At 41.3% G+C, this 17,077-nt stretch overlaps 1 protein-coding gene across 9 annotated transcripts in view; it reads left to right on the top strand.

Moving 5' to 3' along the window:
- DYSF (dysferlin) overlaps nucleotides 1–17,077 on the top strand; it is a 224,235-nt gene that overhangs the window by 179,557 nt on the left and 27,601 nt on the right. For all 9 annotated transcript variants that reach the window (XM_010829782.1, XM_010829784.1, XM_010829783.1 and 6 more), the window contains 3 exons: nucleotides 9,147–9,245; nucleotides 15,015–15,143; nucleotides 15,460–15,615. In XM_010829782.1, the coding sequence (XP_010828084.1) occupies nucleotides 9,147–9,245; nucleotides 15,015–15,143; nucleotides 15,460–15,615 (384 nt within the window). The remainder of the gene's footprint in view (nucleotides 1–9,146; nucleotides 9,246–15,014; nucleotides 15,144–15,459; nucleotides 15,616–17,077) is intronic.

The following is a 17,077-nucleotide window of genomic DNA, read 5'->3' as shown; positions in this document are numbered from 1 at the left end:
TGGAAGGACTAATGTTGAACCTGAAACTCCAATACTTTGGCCACCTGATGTGAAGAGCTGACTCATGTGAAAAAACTCTGATGCTGGGAGGGATTGGGGGCAGGAGGAGAAGGGGACGACAGAGGATGAGATGGTTGGCTGGCATCCTGAGGACATGAGTTTGAGTAAACTCTGGGAGTTGGTAATGGATAGGGAGGCCTGGTGTGCTGCAGTCCATGGGGTTGCAAAGAGTCAGACACAACTGAGCCACTGAACTGAAAAAAAAGATACAAATGAACTTACAGAGACTCAACAGAGACTCACAGACTTAGTAAAGGAACCTATGGTTCCTGGGGGAAAGTGATAGTTAGGGAGTTTGGGATAGTCATGTACTTACTGCTATATTTCAAATAGATAACCAACAAGGACTTATTTATAGCACATGGAACTCTGTTCAATGTCATGTGGCAGCCTGGATGGGAGGGAAGTTTGGGGGAGAACGGATGCATGTATATGGCTGAGTCCCTTCACTATTCACCGGAAAACGATCACATCGTTGTTAATTGGCTATACCCTTATGGCAGAAAGTGAAGAGGAACTAAAAAGCCTCTTGATGAAAGTGAAAGAGGAGAGTGAAAAAGTTGGCTTAAAGCTCAACATTCACAAAACTAAGATCATGGCATCTGGTCTTATCACTTCATGGCAAATATATGGGGAAACAAGTGGAAACAGTGTCAGACTTTATTTTTTTGGGGCTCCAAAATCACTGCAGATGGTGACTGCAGCCATGAAATTAAAAGACGCTTACTCCTTGGAAGGAAACTTATGACCAACCTAGATAGCATATTGAAAAGCAGAGACATTACTTTGCCAACAAAGGTCCATCTAGTCAAGGCTATGGTTTTTCCAGTGGTCATGTATGGATGTGAGAGTTGGACTGTGAAGAAAGCTGAGTGCCAAAGAATTGATGCTTTTGAACTGTGGTGTTGGAGAAGACTCTTGAGAGTCCCTTGGACTGCAAGGAGTTCCAACCAGTCCATTCTGAAAGAGATCAGCCCTGGGATTTCTTTGGAAGGAATGATGCTAAAGCTGAAACTCCAGTACTTTGGCCACCTCATGTGAAGAGTTGACTCATTGGAAAAGCCTCTGATGCTGGGAGGGATTGGGGGCAGGAGGAGAAGGGGATGACAGAGGATGAGATGGCTGGATGGCGTCACCGACTTGATGGACGTGAGTCTGAGTGAACTCCGGGAGATGGTGATGGACAGGGAGGCCTGGAGTGCTGCGATTCATGGGGTCGCAAAGAGTCGGACACAACTGAGCCACTGAACTGAACTGAATACAACATAAAAAATTAAAAAAACAAAAACAAAACTGTGAACTCTAGATATTTAAGAGATCTAATCTTAATTTTGAGCAGCTTATTCATTTAAAAAGAGGAAAGATTGAAATATACATTAATAACAAAGCAAAAATATGAAAAAAGTCCTCACAAATCTCTGGTTCTTGCTTCCTCTCCCTCTCTATACTGTCATCTCTTCTGTGTATAGTGTGAGAAGGGCTGAAAAGAACATCCTTTTTAACCTATTTTTTTTAATGGCACATTATCTGCTTTAGGAAATTTAAAAGCCAAGGGTCCAGCCTTCCCACCCCTGGCTGTTTAGGCATTCATATATCCATCAAATATTTACTGGCCTCTAGATACATGCCAGGTAATGTTCTAAGGATTGAGGACATAGTGTTAAAAAAGATAGAGATCTCTGCCATTATGGGACATAATAAACAAGAACCTAAAAAAAATATATGGAGTGAGTGCCTGATGATGATAATTACTAGGGAGAAAAAGTTAGGAAGGGAGAATGAGAATTGCTGGGAGATGGATCATGATTTAAAATAAGGTGAGTAAGGAGGGTAAAACAGATCATATTTAGTCAAGACCTGAAGGACGTGATGAAGTGACCCATGGCTCCATCTGTGGGAGGAATTGAGTTCCTCATGGGAGGAGCCTGAGAGTGCTGGCAAGGTTCATGGACTGGGTGGGCCATTGGGGTGGGAACAGCATGAGTGAGGAAGAAATGGGAGGACATGAGATGCGGGAGGTGTGAGGGGCTGGTATAGCTTGCTGTTGTAAGGCCTTTGGCCTTATTCTGGGTGAGTTGGCAAATCATTGGAGGGATTTGCTCAGAGAGGCGACGTGTTCTGATGTGTGTGGCTATTGTGTTGAGAATAGATTTTGGGGCAAGAGAGAAAGCAGAGAGGCCAGTTAGGAGACTGTTGCAATAGGTCCCGGTGATGGGGACTGGGGCCATAGTGATCAGGGAGAAGCGGTCTGGTTCCAAATGTGTACTGAAGGGGGTGCCAATAGGATTCGCTGATGGATGGAATGTGGGGCATGAGGAAGAGGCCAAAGTGACTGTTGGGGTTTTGGTTCAAGCATCTGGAAGGAAGGAGTTGTACTTGCTTCTATGAGGAAGACTGTAGAAGGAGCAGGTGGCTGGTGGTGATTAGGAACTGGATTCTGGAGATGGTACGTTCAAGAAGCTTATTAGATGTCCAGTTGGAGATGTTAAATAGGCTGCTGGAGTTCAGAGGAGTCATGCAGGTTGGAGAGAGTCATGTTGGGTTCCTCAGTGTATATGTTATTAAAGACACCAGACTCCAGGAGAATCCCAGGGGTTGAGAGTGGGTGGGGAAGAAAAGAGGTCTGAGCATGGAGCTCTGGGCCACTCAAGTGATCAGAGCTCAGGTGACAAGGAGGAATCAGCAGAAATTGAGATGGTATGGCCAGTAGGGTGGGAGGACCACGGCTATAATGCTCTGTAAGGCAAAGGGAGCCTCCCAGCCAGACATCATTTTAAGCCAGAAGACAGAGGAGTGACTGCCTACATCAGATACTACTGCTGGTTGACTAATGAGGCCTGAGTCCTCGGTGACCTTGACAGCCATGTTTTGGTGGCGCAGAGAATGGAAAAACAAGAATTAGAGACATGTGTAGACAACTGTAGATGTTTTTCTGTAAAAGGGGAAAGAAGATGAGAACCAAAATTGGGATTCGAGAGTTTTCTTTTTAAATAATGGAAACTAGTGTTACATATAACACCAGTGGGAACGATCCAGGAGAAAAGGAAGTGTGATGACAAGGAGAGGGTGAAGAAGATCACGTCCTTGAGGGGATCAGAAGGCATGAGTGCAGGGGTAGCCTTGGGTCAGGGTGCAAGTGGAGTCACTTCATAAGCAGGAGGGAAGACAGGTGTGATGCCAGTATTGGTGCGCTTGTGGAGCGGTGGGGTGGTCTCTTCTGATGCTTCTGTTTTAAAAGAAAGAGGAAGCAGGGTCACTGCCACAGAGTGATGACAAGGAGGAGGTGTGAGAGGGCTGGGCAGAAAGGAGAAGATATGGAGAGCTGGTGTGTTCCGAGGAAGGAGAGCAAAGACCCAGGGAGCTGAGATGGAGTGGATGGCAACACTGGGCCCCTTTGAGGCTGTTACACGAGCTTGGAGTGAGACCAGCCTCTGGTTTGCTCTTTTTCAGCTGCATTGGATGTGATGGGAAAGAGCTGGGTTTAAACCTAGGTTGGGTTGGCCAGAAATATAGTGGAACAAGAGAGGGCCCAGGGAACTTACAAGTGGGGGAGGGCAAAGGGGCGAAATATAAACCAGCTAGGATGTAAATTATGATTCTGCAACACGTATGATTTCTGTCAAGAATGAGGGCAAGTGGAAGAGGATTTCCCTGTGGGATGCAGGATAAAAAGGGGACGAAAGCCACTGAGCAGCCAGTCAGCTGGGTTCACCAGGGGTTAGGAAGGTCACTGGCTCTGCTTCTCACCAGTGTGCTTAAGGAGAACCAGCCATAGAAATCACCTGGAACTTGGAGGAAGGAGGAAATTACAGCTGAGAGTTCTTGGGGAAAGTTGAGTGTGGTAAGACTTAGGTCCTGTTTGGTGGTCAATTGCTAGTTCTTCAAAATTTTTTTAAACTCTGATTTCTGCTTTTGTTCTTCTTTTAGAGGTTATCTGCTTGTGTTTTATCATCTGTTCTTTTTTATTTTAACAGCTTTTTTTGAGATAATCCACATATACACAAACCCCTATTTAAGTGTGCAATTTAGTGGTTTTTAGTTTATTAACAGAGTTGGGCACCCATCATCAATTTCAGAATGTTTTCAGTTATTCCAAAAAGAAATAATGCACCCCAAGAGCAATTGTCTCCCATTTTCTCCCAACCATTAATCTACTTTTTGTCTCTATGGGTTTGCTTATTCTGGACATTTCATGTAAATGAAATTATGAAATATGTGGTCTTCTGTGATTAACTTCTTTTATTTAGCATAACATTTTCAAGGTTTATCCATGTTGTTGCATCTATCAGTTCTTCATTGCTTTTTATTATCAAATAATGTGCCATTGTTTGGGTGCATCACATTTTCTTTTCATTGATAGACATTTGGATTGTTTCTACTTTGGGACTTTTATGAATAATGCTGCTATGAACATTCATGTATGAGTTTTTGTGTGGACATAAGTTTTCATTTTTCTTGGAGGAGAATTCCTGGGTCATATGGTAGCTCTCCGTTTAATCTTTTGAGGAGCTGCCACCCTGGTTTTTAAAGTGACTGCAATACTTTAAATTTCTACCAGAAGTAAACGAGGGTTCTGGTTTCTCCACATCTTCATCAACACTTTTTATTATCTGACTTTTTGGTTATAGGCGTCCTAGTGGTGTGAAATGTTCTTTCATTGTGGTTTCTATTTGCATTTCCTTGATGGCTAACGATGTTGAGCATCTCTTTGTGTGCTTATTAGCCATTTGTATAACTTCTCTTGAGGAATGTCTATTTTAATCCATGGCTCATTTTTATTGAGTTGTTTGTCTTTTGATTTTTGGACTGTATGAGTTTTCTATATATTCTGTTTATAAATCCTTTATCAGATACACACAGGCATATATTTTCTCCTGTGAATTATCTTTTCATTTTCTTGGTGGTATGTTTTGAAGTATCCTGTTGTTCTTTATTTTCAAAAGGTTTCAGTTTTTAAATTATGTAAGGAATACATGTACACAATCAAAAATTATAAAACTTTAAGTGATACACAAAATAAAAGAAATAAATAAAACATTTGTAATTTTATCATTCACAGATAATTGCTGTGAACATTTGGGGTTAGATCTTTTAACTAAAAAGAATTCTCATTATTCAGTTTTTAACCTTTTGCAAATCTCATCAGCTGTGAATAACTTTTCATGTCAGTAAACATGTTTACAACATCATTTTTTGTTGTTGTACAAGTTTTAATCACATGGATGTACAATTTACCCCAATAAGTTCCTTATTGTCAGATGCTTAAATTGCTTTTCCCTGTTAAAAGTGTAGTAAGTCTTTATACATATCTCCCTTCTTTGAATAGACTTCTAGAATTGGAGTGAGGGATCACAGTGTAGGCACATTTTTAGGGCTATAGGAGCATGCAGCTAGATTGCCTTCTGGAGAGATTGTGGCCAGCTATGCTCCTGCAGTCAGGGAGAGAGCCAGTCCTTGGCCAGAAGCTAACCTGCTCCACATAAAACAGACAGTAATGTTGTTGGTAACACTAAGTGCTAGGCACTGTCTAAGCACTTTATACATATGACTCATTATTCCTCACAATAACTCTATCAAATTGGTACTAGTATTTTTCCATTTTACAGATTAGACACTCGAGGCACCGAGAAGTTTTGTCCAAGCTCACACAATTAGGAGTGACAGGATTTGAACACTGTGAGATCCAGACTCCTTTCTGGAAGAAAGCCTGGTACTGTTAAGTACAATGCTGGCTGTTGCTTGAAGATAGTCTTTGTAATGCAAAGAAAGTTCCCTTTTATTCTTAATTCATGAGAGTTTCATTTAGAAATAACTGAAGAATTTAACAACGTCTCACATCCCCTTCATTTTTGCCTATTATAGATCACAGATTGGCAAACTTTGTCTTAAATGGCCAGATAGTAAATATTTTAGGTTTGGGGTCATAGGGTCTCCATCACAGCTACTCAGCTCTGCTGTTATAGTTCAGAGGCAGCTACAGGCAATATGTAAATGACAAAGCCAAGTGGCTGGCTGCTGGGCCATAGTTTGCAAATTTCTGTTATAGATGATCATTTGGGTTTTCTGTCTTTGCTTATTCATACTGAGTCACTCCTGCCTTCTGGAATAATCCAACCTGACCATGCCAGATATACCGCTGCAATCTATTCATTAGTATTTTTATCTAGGATCTTTACCTCGTGATTCAGGAATGGGACTGATTTGTGTGTGTGTGTGTGTGTGTGTGTGTCCTGGTCAGGCTTCACAAAATGAATGGAGGAAATTCATCTTTTTTCTGTGCTGTGCAGTGATCATTTTTTTCTTTGAAAGACTGATAGAAACTGCCTCCAAAGAAACCACCTTGGTCTGAAGTCTTGGAGGTAGTTCTCTGAGATCTCTTCTGCTTTCAGAAAGTTATCTCTTCATATTTCCTATTACATTTGAATCAATTTTGGCAGTTTGTATATTTTTTAGAAAGTTACCTACTTCATCTAGATTTTCCAAGGTTTTTCCACTGATTTGGGTGTAGCAAATCTCTTAATATTTTTATTCTCTCCATAATATCTTTTTATTTGATCTTATTCCTAATGGTGTACCTACTTTTTAACATTAGATTTGATAAATAATCTAATGTTTGTTTTATTGGCCTTTTTGAAAGTTTGCTCTGGGATTTGATTATCAGTTACAATATCCTCCATAATTCTACTCATCATTTTCAAATTTTGATCTTCCTATTTTCCTTTTTCTAACTTTTAAAATTATCAGATTATTTATTTTCATTCTTTTTGTATAAGAGCAAGAATATTTAAGACTGAATTTTCCTTTGAGTACAGACTTAGCTACTAAATTTTAAGGCATAGCCCTCTTACTGTTGGTATTTTCTAAGGACCTGTGATTTTAGTTTTGTTTTTTTGTTTGACTCAGAAAAGTTTTAAGAATACATCTTTAAATTTCTGAAAGGTTGGGATTTTTGAGTTTCTCATTCGTTTCTAGTTTTATTATTACATTGAGATCAGAGAGTGTGACTGATAATGGATTTATTCCTTGGACTTTATTGACATTTGCTTTGTGGCTTTTAATGTTTTTGAAGTGCTCCAATGGTACTGGACAAGAAGGTATAAGTTCCGTTTTTGGAATACATGGTGTTTGTCTATTTAAATGACACTGTTAATCATATTACTCAGATTCTCTGTTTCCATATTCTTCTTTTTAAAAATTTACTTGGTTTTTCAAGACTGAGGGAAATGTAATAACTTTCCCACAACTATTGTGTTGCTGTCATTTCTTTGTACAAAACACACTGGTTGTTGTCTGTTTATGCCTGACTCTGAGCCTGAGTCATAAAGGCAAATCTTGAAGTATCTGATCTTGGGAAGAAAAGATAGACTTAGGAGGAAGCAAACAGCTAACGTGAATTCCATTGTGACCACTCCTACCTCTGTGTACATATTTGCCTGTGTGTTAGCGTGTGTACTTTGTGGTGTGGGGGGTATATGTGCATTTCAGCATATATGTGTCTCTTGGGCATGAGTGTGTAAATATGTTCTTTCATGTGTCAGTGATTGTATGAGTTTGATATGTGTGTGTGTTTATGTTTATTCATCCATCATCTCTTTTATTCAAATTGGACTTAAAACATCAGGACTGGTGTCTGCCTTGCTGGCTTTTTTGAGAGTGGTTACAACTCTGAAAGCTCTGCTACTCTGTATCTTAACCCCTCTGAACCTCTTTTCCCCTCTCTGGCTGCAGAAGATCCTTCTGGTAAGTTGGTCAGACAGAGACTCTCTGTAGACTCAGTGTGGCTCTGGCGTCCACTAGTGTTGTGTGTCTGGGTACCACGTTCTGGCCACACAGGCGATGCTAGGGCCATACTTCCAGAATGGGTCGAGACTCTGAGAACCTCACTTCACCCTCTCCCCACTCTACCTGTTCACGTTCCATTGGCCTGCCTCCATCTTGGGTCACCCTTGAAAACCTAGAGCTGGATGGGCTAGGCATTGGTTTAAAGGGAGCACCAGCATTCCCGGAAACTCATGATGGAATTCAGTTCATTTTATAGAATCAGAGCAGGCTCCTGGGAGATCCCTTAGTTGACCGCCTCATACAGAGGAGGAAAGCAGGCCCCAGAATGGGCTTCCTGACGCCTTGTCCAGTGCCCTTCCCATGGAACTGGGTGAGCTTTACTGGAACCAACAGCACAGACCCAGGGCCTGGGCCTGTGTGGGATTTTGGTGGAGGTCCAGGGAGAGTGACGATCCCACCTTCAGGGAACTTGCTGACTCCCTGAGCAACGGGACACCTGGACAGGACACAGCCGAAGGAGCATTCTAGACACAAGACTCAAGAGGGCCTGCAGACACACCACGTGTAGGAGAAGTTAAAAATGGGGCAACACCAGTGTGGGCCCCAACAGGCCTGCCCACTTTTCCCCACAAATATGAATATATGAAGGGGCAGAGAATGTGTTATCCCAAACTTCCTTTCTGCTCACCTCATTTCTCCCATCTAGCACAGTATTTTTTTTAAAAATAATGAGCACTTAGCATTTGTGGAATTTCAGGGGCTCTGCCCTGATCTGACCTTGGGGGAGGCTAAGTTCTGATTTTGGAAGCTTTTATTTTTTGCTGGAGTCTGGAGGTTGGGGATCAGAATAGTTCTTTGGTGTCTTAAGTTTTCCTGGGTCTACTGTAATTTTTTAATAAATAATATTTTATTGACATTTCCTCCCAAGGAGTTATCCAACATATGGTCTGAGTTTAGCCTCAGTATACTCCTGGAATGCAGGGGGGACTGTGATGAAGAGCCCACTTCATAGAAGGGAAAAGGAAGGCCCCAGGAGCTTAACATAAGCACATGGTGAAGGTGGGGCAGAGCCAGGGCGAGAGCCTCTGCTTCTCAACACCAAGCAGGTGTTAAGACCTTTTTCCTGACTGTGCAGTTGGCCCCTAAAGAGGCAGGGAATTCCAGTTCTTTGCTCTTTTGAACTCACCCAGCAGGAGAGAGTTGTGGTCCAGGCCAGCCCATCAGTCTTGCTTGGTGTTCATCCAGAAGAACCTTGCTTGGCAAGTTCTGTTTCTGAAACTGTTTCTCGTTTTCTACCCACTCAGGAGGAGGAGTTCATTGATTGGTGGAGCAAATTCTTTGCCTCAATTGGGGAGAGCGAAAAGTGCGGGTCCTACCTAGAGAAGGACTTTGACACTGTAAAGGTAAGCCCTCTCCACAATGTCCTCTTCAGTCCAGTGGTCCCTGGGGACCAGGAGTTGCAACCAAAAGATAATATGCATCTATACATACATGTTTATTGGTGAAAAGCTACCTGGGATCTGCTTAACTTTCTTAAATGCTTAAGAAAAGTAAGGATGAGTTATTTAGATGATGTGGGTTGCCCTCTGATAGATTTTCAAAATATTAAAAATTGCAAAATATTGAATTATTAAAGCTTGAAGATGAGTACTCAGGGATTTGTTATACTATTCTGTCTCTTTTAAAGTTATTTGAACTTTTTTTATTATAAAAATTTTCCATGAAAATGAAAAGGAAAGTCAATGTGAGAATGTACCTCTGACTCCCCCACCTCTGCAATTGGGATAGAAATTACCCAGCACATATAAAAATATGGTAAACTCTGTTTCTGTGGAAAAAAAAACCCCAGAGCCTCAAGAACAACACAAAACCAGGAGTGAGTCAGCCAAATTCTGGTATTTTGAGGAAATTCCACAAATATGGTTATACTTTTTAAAAGCAGACTCCTTTAAAAAAGATAACCAGAGGTGACTCAAAACTGCTCCTTGAAGAAAGTTATACAGTGTCCTGGAAGAGGTTTCCAGGTAAAATTCAGGATGCTCAGTTACACTGAATTTCAGATAGATAATGAATAATATTTTATTCGAATCTGAAAAAAAATATGGAATTCAAAATTCAAATTTAACTGAGTGTCCTGTATTTTTCACTTGCTAAACCTGGCAGCCCTTCCTAGAGAACAAGAGGGCCAAGGTTGTCAGACGCGTGAGAAGACCCCAAGGAGCTCCCTAAAGGGGACTGGATGAAGGGAGCTTGAGGGTTGTTGAAGTGGTGGGTGGTCACTCCGGAAGGCCATCTCACAGGGTGGCAAGGGCTGCCTCTGGCACGCTGGAGGCCCCTGTGTGATTGTATCTGGAGACCTGGAGGGCAGAGATGAGCCTCAGGGCACCAGCGGTCAGAAGGCTCAGGCCTTCCCAGGCAGCAAGTTCTTTGTTGACTTGGTAGGTGGGTGTATGAGGCTGGGCAAAGAGACAGAACTATTTGTGTACCAGGAAGAAGGTCCGACACATTAAGTCTGGCATGTGGTCCTGTGGCCTTGCCAAAAGAATGAGAAAAGCCATGTAAGAATGAGGACTCCTGCCAGGGTGGCCCATGGCCCAGGCACCCTCGCTGGTTCCTCAGATGCCGGATGCTGAACTGGCACCCAGCCCACCTGCTTGACCTCTCTGAGGAGATCTCTGGCAGTTTCCAAGTGAAAGTGGGTTATTTAAAAACAAAATGCATTCAACCTGTTTCTGGGGGGGAAGCAGACCTGGAAGAAACACTGATCCTTTAGGGACTGTTAACCACCACCAGCAGTATGGGTCTTTGAAAAATAGCGTTGTAGCATTATGGAGAGAATGGAGTACACAGTGGGTGGGGAAACAAATCATAGTTTGGAAATCACTTATCATAGAGGGGAAAAGACAACTCATGGTCTCAATAGGGAAAGATAGAAAACAGAAGATACAGCAAGAAAGCATAGAAGAAACTGTCATATAAAAACAACAGAAAAAGAATAAATGTTAGTTTTCCTATAAATAAAAATGGGCTACACTCTTTTACTAAGTGATAAGGACTCTTAGACTACAGCAAAAGTAAAATTTCATTATACTACCTTTAAAAGACACTTCTAAGGCAATACAATTTAGAATGGCTAAAAAAGCAAATATTTTGGCAAACAAAATAAGTGCAAAGAAAGGGGAAACAAATTGAAACTAAAGTCAAAAGCAAAGGAAGCAAAATGGAGTGTTTTGTATAAATGAAAGATGTACATCTCAGTGCAAAAATTCCAAACGTTAATGTATGGAACAGTAAAGCTTAGAAATCCTTAAAGCAAAAGTGGATAGGAATATATAAAGTAATAAATGTGAAAGTATGAAACTGCAGAAATTAAAGTTGCAGTGGGATTTTAATGTACCTTTTTTTTAGACAGATGAAACAGGCAATCAATAAATAAGGAAATGAAAGATATGAATAACAAGGCAAACACTTTCTAAGCTACATCAAGTAGCTTTAAAATAGAGAACAAAAATAATTAAAAATTAGAAAATACATTTTTCCTAATGCTCAGAGAACACTTAGAAAACTTGATCACATATTAGTTTAGTAATAAGTTACCCAAAACAGAAATCATACAAGGCAGATTTAAATGCAATAAAATGAGAAATTAATAACAAAAGTTTAAACAAAAAGACCAACCACTTGGAAATTTAAAAAATATTTTATTGGGACTTCCAGTATGAACATGGCTGCATAAGTCAGCGTTTTTCCCTTTTTCTCTTGGAAATCATTCAAACCCACAAACTTCATTTTCAGTAAAAGTTGGAAACAAATAAAACCCGCAGACTCCAAAATACATGTAAGGGCTGTCCAAAGGCAACTGAGATTGGGTAGAAGCCACTCGGCCGTAAATGAAGAGAAGATGCACGAAAATGATGAAAGGTCATGGTGGTAGCAGACATCAGAAAACCTCATACTTCCTAATGAAAGAATGCTGATAATTATTTAAGACAGACTTTATGGATTCATGGGGACTTATTATCTATTCTCTTTACTTTTGTGTGTGCTTGAAGCTTTTCATAACAGTTAAAAATATAATTCCTGAAATTGAAGTTTTACTGTAAAATATAAAACTTATATTCTTTGTTTACAACAATGGACATGGGAAATTTGGAGACAGGTTCAGGCTGGTGGCAAAAGCCTCTTAGATCTGGTTTGGATCAGAGAAATAAAGAAGGTGGAGTTAGACAAGAATCACGTGGACGAGCCACATTTATAGGGAACAGCCTGCCTTTGCTGTGGGAACTAAGGAAATAACTGGTCTAGGAAAATTCAACACATTTAGTGACAAGTAATAAGAAAAGAAATAGTACAGAATTATTTTAAAAATCTAAGGAAAAAAGAAAAGAAAATGTAAAACAAAAGTTAAGCAGAAGAAGAGGATAGATACCCACCAGAAAAGTGTCTCCAAGGGGCAGAGGGGATGAAAGACTTTGCTGTGAACTTTTTAGAAATAGGGCAGTGTGAATGCAAACAGAAATGAAAGCACTCAAGGGAGGATGAGAGGAGAAGAGGTGAAGTGTGAGCAAGCGGGACTCAGGAGAGAAGAAGAAAACCTGGCATTGGAAGGAGCACGGGGCAGAACGGCCATGCTGGAAAACACAGGAAGGGGTGCAGGGGACAGAATGAAACGGAAGTAAGTAATTATAAAAGGATGACGAGAAAGTGACAAATATTAGTAGTCAGGGAAAGGCTATCCAACATTTGCATAATTGGAGTCTCTGAGGAGGACAACCAAAACAATGAAATTAAGCAAACAGTTAATAGTTTAATAAAACTTCACCAGAACTGAAAGAATACTTGAATATGCACATTAGAAGTTCTGCTGTGTCAGAACGTCAGAAAAGATTGACCCAGATCGGTCAACTCGGGGACCTATTCCCAGTGTAGTTACTGAACTTTAGAGATAAAGAAAAACATCCTTTGAATAGTCATATCTTCTCTCTCCACAAAAATTTAAATAATTAAAAAAAGGAAATAAATCAAAGTGGCTTCACTTTCTCTATGACATTTAATACTCAAAGATGACAAAGCACCATGTGTAGGATCGTCAGGCAGAGAAAAGGTGACCCAGACACTTGACATTCAGCCAAGCTGCCCTTCATGCGTAGCTGCGGCAGACACACAGGTAAGCACACTGAGGAGCCAGGTAGTATGGCTCCCAGGAGCCTGTTTGGAGGGACTCCTAGGGGATGAATGGAGTAAAGGATGAAAGAGGATGGGATAGAGAGGAAGGACACTGATAGTCGTGTTATAGACATAAGGAGAATGACAGATATTATTTAAAACTGCAAATCATGAAATGTGGAAATTACCTAAATGTCCATTGAGTGATGAATGGATAAACCAAATATGGTAAATACATACAATGGAATATTATTCAGCCTTAAAAAGGAAGGAAATTCTGATACATGCTACAACATGGGTGAATCTCTAAGACGTTGTGTTAAGTGAAATAAGCTAGTTGCAAAAAGACAAGCATTGTATAATTCCACTCTAGAATACCAGAGTAATTATTATTAAGAGTATTATTAGCCTTATTGAACCTGGTGGCTTGAAAATAGAGACACCCCTATGGCACATTTACAAAATTGACATATATACACTACCGTGTATAAAATAGATAACTAATGAGAACCTACTGTCTAGCATAGGGAACTCTACTATTTTATTCTGTGGTGACCTAAATGGGAGGGAAATCTCAAAAAGAGGGGATATATGTATAACTGATTCACTTTGCTGCACAGCAGAAACTAACGCAGTATTGTAAAGCAATTATACTCCAATAAAAATGAATAAAAGCAATAAAAATTGACCACATAATAAGCCATAAGGAAAATCTTAACAAAGTTAAAAAATGGAAGTACTACTGACAATGTTTTCTGCTTATAAGGCCCTAAAATTAGAAATTAATAACAAGCTCAAAAGTAAAAAAAAAAATTCTATCTGAAAAATTAAAAAGAAAGCAACTCTGTTCTAACAATTCTTGGTGAAAGAGAATATATAAAAAAAAATTGTGGAATATTTGGGAAGCAATGATAAAACACTATATGTTAGACCTTAGTGCTTACAGTTAAAGCTGTATTCAGAGGAAGCTTATAACCTTGAACACGTATGTTAATTAAAACAAAAGGATGAAAACTAACTATACATCTAACTCTTAGATCAAAAAAGTAAAAATGAGACTATTATTATGGAATGCCAAGAAAAGGAAAATGAAAACATTATATATCAAAATAAACGGGGTCATGCTAAGGCAGTAGCAATTTTAAGTGTTTTCCTTATCAGAAAAGAGGGAGCAAAGTAATTAAAATTTCAACTGAAGAAATTAGAAAGAAAGAAAATGCTTAAAATAGTATGAAGAAGAAGATAATAAAACTAGAAGCAGAAATAAGAAACTGGGTGTGGAATCTGCAGATGTGGAGGGCCGACTATCCTGCTGGTCAGTTTCAGATATACCAATTAAGCATGCATATTGAGTGGGTTAATATCACTATTAATTAGGTACATTTTATCATCTATATTAGAAAACCACTGCTTCATTTAAATCTAAGCACTACTCTAACAAGTAAAAATCATTGGCTGTTGAGAGGAGAGAAATTTGATTCACTGCCATTTGGACATCCTGGGCACTCAGCATTTTGCTGACTTGTGAATTTTCTAGAGTTCTGTCTTTGATGTTCAAATAAAAAGTCAGTTAACTTTTCATTTATGTGTTTGACTGTGATCTTATTCTCAAGAAATGCACCACTCATGTACATGATGACTCTTGGGTGTTTAGAATATTGGATTAATCAGAAAACCCTGTTTTTCAATGGTGCTGAACAAATGTCTTCCCCTTTTATTTCCTTCTCCTGTTTTTTTCCCCCCTTTCTCTTGCTCATCTCATCTCCATGACTTGCATCCTTTTCCTCTCCTTCTCTGCCTCTCTTGCTGGTCCCCTCTCTTCCCTCCACCCACCCCACCAACCTGCCCTCCTCTTGGCTTTTTTTCTCTAAACTGCTTCTGGTCCCCCCCACCATTTTTCTTTCTATCCCTTCTGTTACTCAAACTCTGTCATGCTTCCTTTTTCCCTGCTGTCCCTCTACTTCTCTCTTTCCCTTGTCCCCCTCTCTCGTCCCCACATGTGGCAGGTCTATGACACACCCCTGGAGAACGTGAAGGCCTTTGAGGGCCTGTCTGACTTTTGTAATACATTCAAGCTCTACCGGGGCAAGACACAGGAGGAGACTGAAGACCCATCAGTCATTGGGGAGTTTAAGGTAAGTCCTTGAGGACATGTCTCTAGCCCAGGGGTCCCAACTGTGGAGTAGCAGCAATGAGTGAAGGAGGGGCAGAAGTACTGTAGTAATATCAGCAGTGACCCCAGTGCTGAGATTGGTGGCTATGCGGGTGATGGAGGTGGTGGTGGTGACGTTGATGCTGCTGATGCAGAATCTGATGGGGGTGATGGGATTGCATTGGGCTTCATAATCACAGTGGTGATGACTCTGACAGATTTGAGAGTAATGGATGTAGTGGTGAGTGTCTTGGTGACAATGATGATGAAAGTGAAAGCTGACCCCTCCTTCTTTTCAGGGACTCTTCAAAATTTATCCTCTCCCAGAAGACCCAGCCATCCCCTTGCCCCCGAGGCAGTTCCACCAGCTGGCTTCCCAGGGGCCCCAGGAATGCCTGGTCCGCGTCTACATTATCCGGGCGTTTGGCCTGCAGCCCAAGGATCCCAATGGGAAGGTAACATCCCTGAGCTCTCACCTCCCCTAGAATAAATAGCAGGCTGGGGTATCAAGAGGCTGCAGAATCTGGATATAATCTTTGCCCCAGGGAGTTCACAGTAAGTGGGAAACCAGACAAACATGGACAAAATTGAGATGTTATGGTGTTGGAGTTCTATCAAGGCCAAGTGCTCCAGGAGGTCAGAAAAGCCCAAAGGCAGTACACAACTTCAGGATAATAAGGAAGACTTTCTGGAAGGAATAGAATTCTTAAGGATTGAGAATTAAGTTTTAATAGGTGGGGAGGGAGAAGAAAACCATATTTTAGGAATTAAAAACATTGGGAAAAGTTTGGGAGCAAACTGCTTAGCATAGGTTTAGCACAAGGATAAGGCATAAGAACAAGGGACATTAATGGTGTTGGTGGGACTTTCAAGGGTGGGATGGGAAGGCAAGAAGGAGGGACGGAACACGATGGGCAGCTATGCCAGCCTGGCCATGGTGGAGCCTGGGGTAGAAGGAAAAACAAATAATCTTGGTCCTGTCTTTATACAAAATTTTGATGTTTTATTCATCATGGACTGTTGGTATTGATTTTAATTTTTAAAATATCACATTAAAATGTTTATCTTGATTACTAAAGGTTTTTGTCCTTCCCTTGAATTTTATGCCTGAGTCGAGCACTGCTCTGACTTCCTCTAATCCTGACTGTTGAGTGAAGGAGTGGAACTGAGGGAGAGCCTGAGTCTGGAGCTGCGGGGAAACGGGGGCAGGGGCAGAGTGTGGCTGGGAAGAGAGAGAAAGAGGAAGAGCTGGGGCAGAGTGAGGGGCCGTGGGGTTCAGACATGCGAGCTAGGGTCTTCTCTTGTCCCCTTAGACAGGTGCAGGCCTAGCCTGTGTCCTAGGTTGTGGGAGGGCCCTCGTGTCCCATCCCTGCAGCCCTGCTCTTCAAGGCGAGAAAAGCTCCGTTGCCCTGCTGGGAGATCACAGGGCGGGATGGAGCGGTCCCAACCCAGGCACCATCCACGGCCTCCAAGATGTGGTTGTGGTCAAGTTCCTACACCTCAGCCCTTCCTGGTGCCGAGATTGACCCAAGCACTCTGGCCCTGGCTGCTTCTGAGGCTAGTTGAGGGAATGCTGCTGCTCGTAGGAGGCTAGGTTGGGCTGAAAACATCTGGCCATTTCTCTCACTTTCTATTGGCTGAAGCAGAGGTCACAGACAGGACCCCAGCCTGGCCCCATCACATATGTCACGCAAACTGGTGTGTTTCTGGGGGTATGAGCCTGGCCCCCACCCACCCTTTCCTAAGGGGGGCAGTGGACTGGGAATGTGGAGGACTTGGGTACCCCATTTCCACTGGTGGAGCAGAGGCTAGAAGCACATGTTGGGGTGGTGTGCATGATGGGGCTGCTGGCCTGGCAAGTGGCAGTTGCTTCTTGTTTTTTGCAGGTATATTATTTATATTTATATAAATATTATA

Source organism: Bison bison, unplaced genomic scaffold (genome assembly GCF_000754665.1).
Source record: "Bison bison bison isolate TAMUID 2011002044 unplaced genomic scaffold, Bison_UMD1.0 scf7180017864508, whole genome shotgun sequence".
Classification (NCBI taxonomy): Eukaryota; Metazoa; Chordata; class Mammalia; order Artiodactyla; family Bovidae; genus Bison; species Bison bison.
This window is presented reverse-complemented; position numbering and strand designations above follow the sequence as displayed.